The sequence below is a fragment of the Penaeus monodon genome, chromosome 15 (assembly GCF_015228065.2).
Source record: "Penaeus monodon isolate SGIC_2016 chromosome 15, NSTDA_Pmon_1, whole genome shotgun sequence".
NCBI classification, from domain to species: Eukaryota; Metazoa; Arthropoda; class Malacostraca; order Decapoda; family Penaeidae; genus Penaeus; species Penaeus monodon.
The window spans coordinates 40,580,651-40,581,039 of NC_051400.1; the positions used below are offsets into that span (position 1 = coordinate 40,580,651).

Sequence of the window (389 nt, forward strand, 5' to 3'; positions counted from 1 at the left end):
ACACTGGACACATCCATACGGCATTAGTATTCAAACCCTCAGACGAGAGTGCCAATTCACATGCTTTGAACCATCAAATAATTCCAGTATTCAAATATATCAAAAGACCTATTTATTCCACTCTCTCCCAAGATTACTCATGGCTGATTGTGACCATGGCTCTGTTCGGGAAGATGACGATCACGGTGGCTTTCCAAATCGCGATTCTCTATTCTTCCGAACTCTTCCCGACGGAGGTGCGGAGTCGAGGCATCGGGACGTGTTTCATGCTGTCTCGAATCGGCTCCATCTGTTCGCCGTTCATCACGGATTTTCTGGTGAGGTTTGATCCTGGTTCTTTGGGTCTGTTTGGTTTGCGTGTGTGTCTGGTGGGCTGTGTGATTATATTA

The 389-nt window shown here is 46.5% G+C and overlaps 1 protein-coding gene across 1 annotated transcript in view; it reads left to right on the top strand.

The window, feature by feature from the left end:
• The window catches only part of LOC119582371 (solute carrier family 22 member 15-like), a 2,217-nt gene that overhangs the window by 480 nt on the left and 1,348 nt on the right, over positions 1–389 (top strand). Inside the window, exon 2 of the mRNA XM_037930585.1 lies at positions 43–317. Within this exon, the coding sequence (XP_037786513.1) occupies positions 43–317 (275 nt within the window). The remainder of the gene's footprint in view (positions 1–42; positions 318–389) is intronic.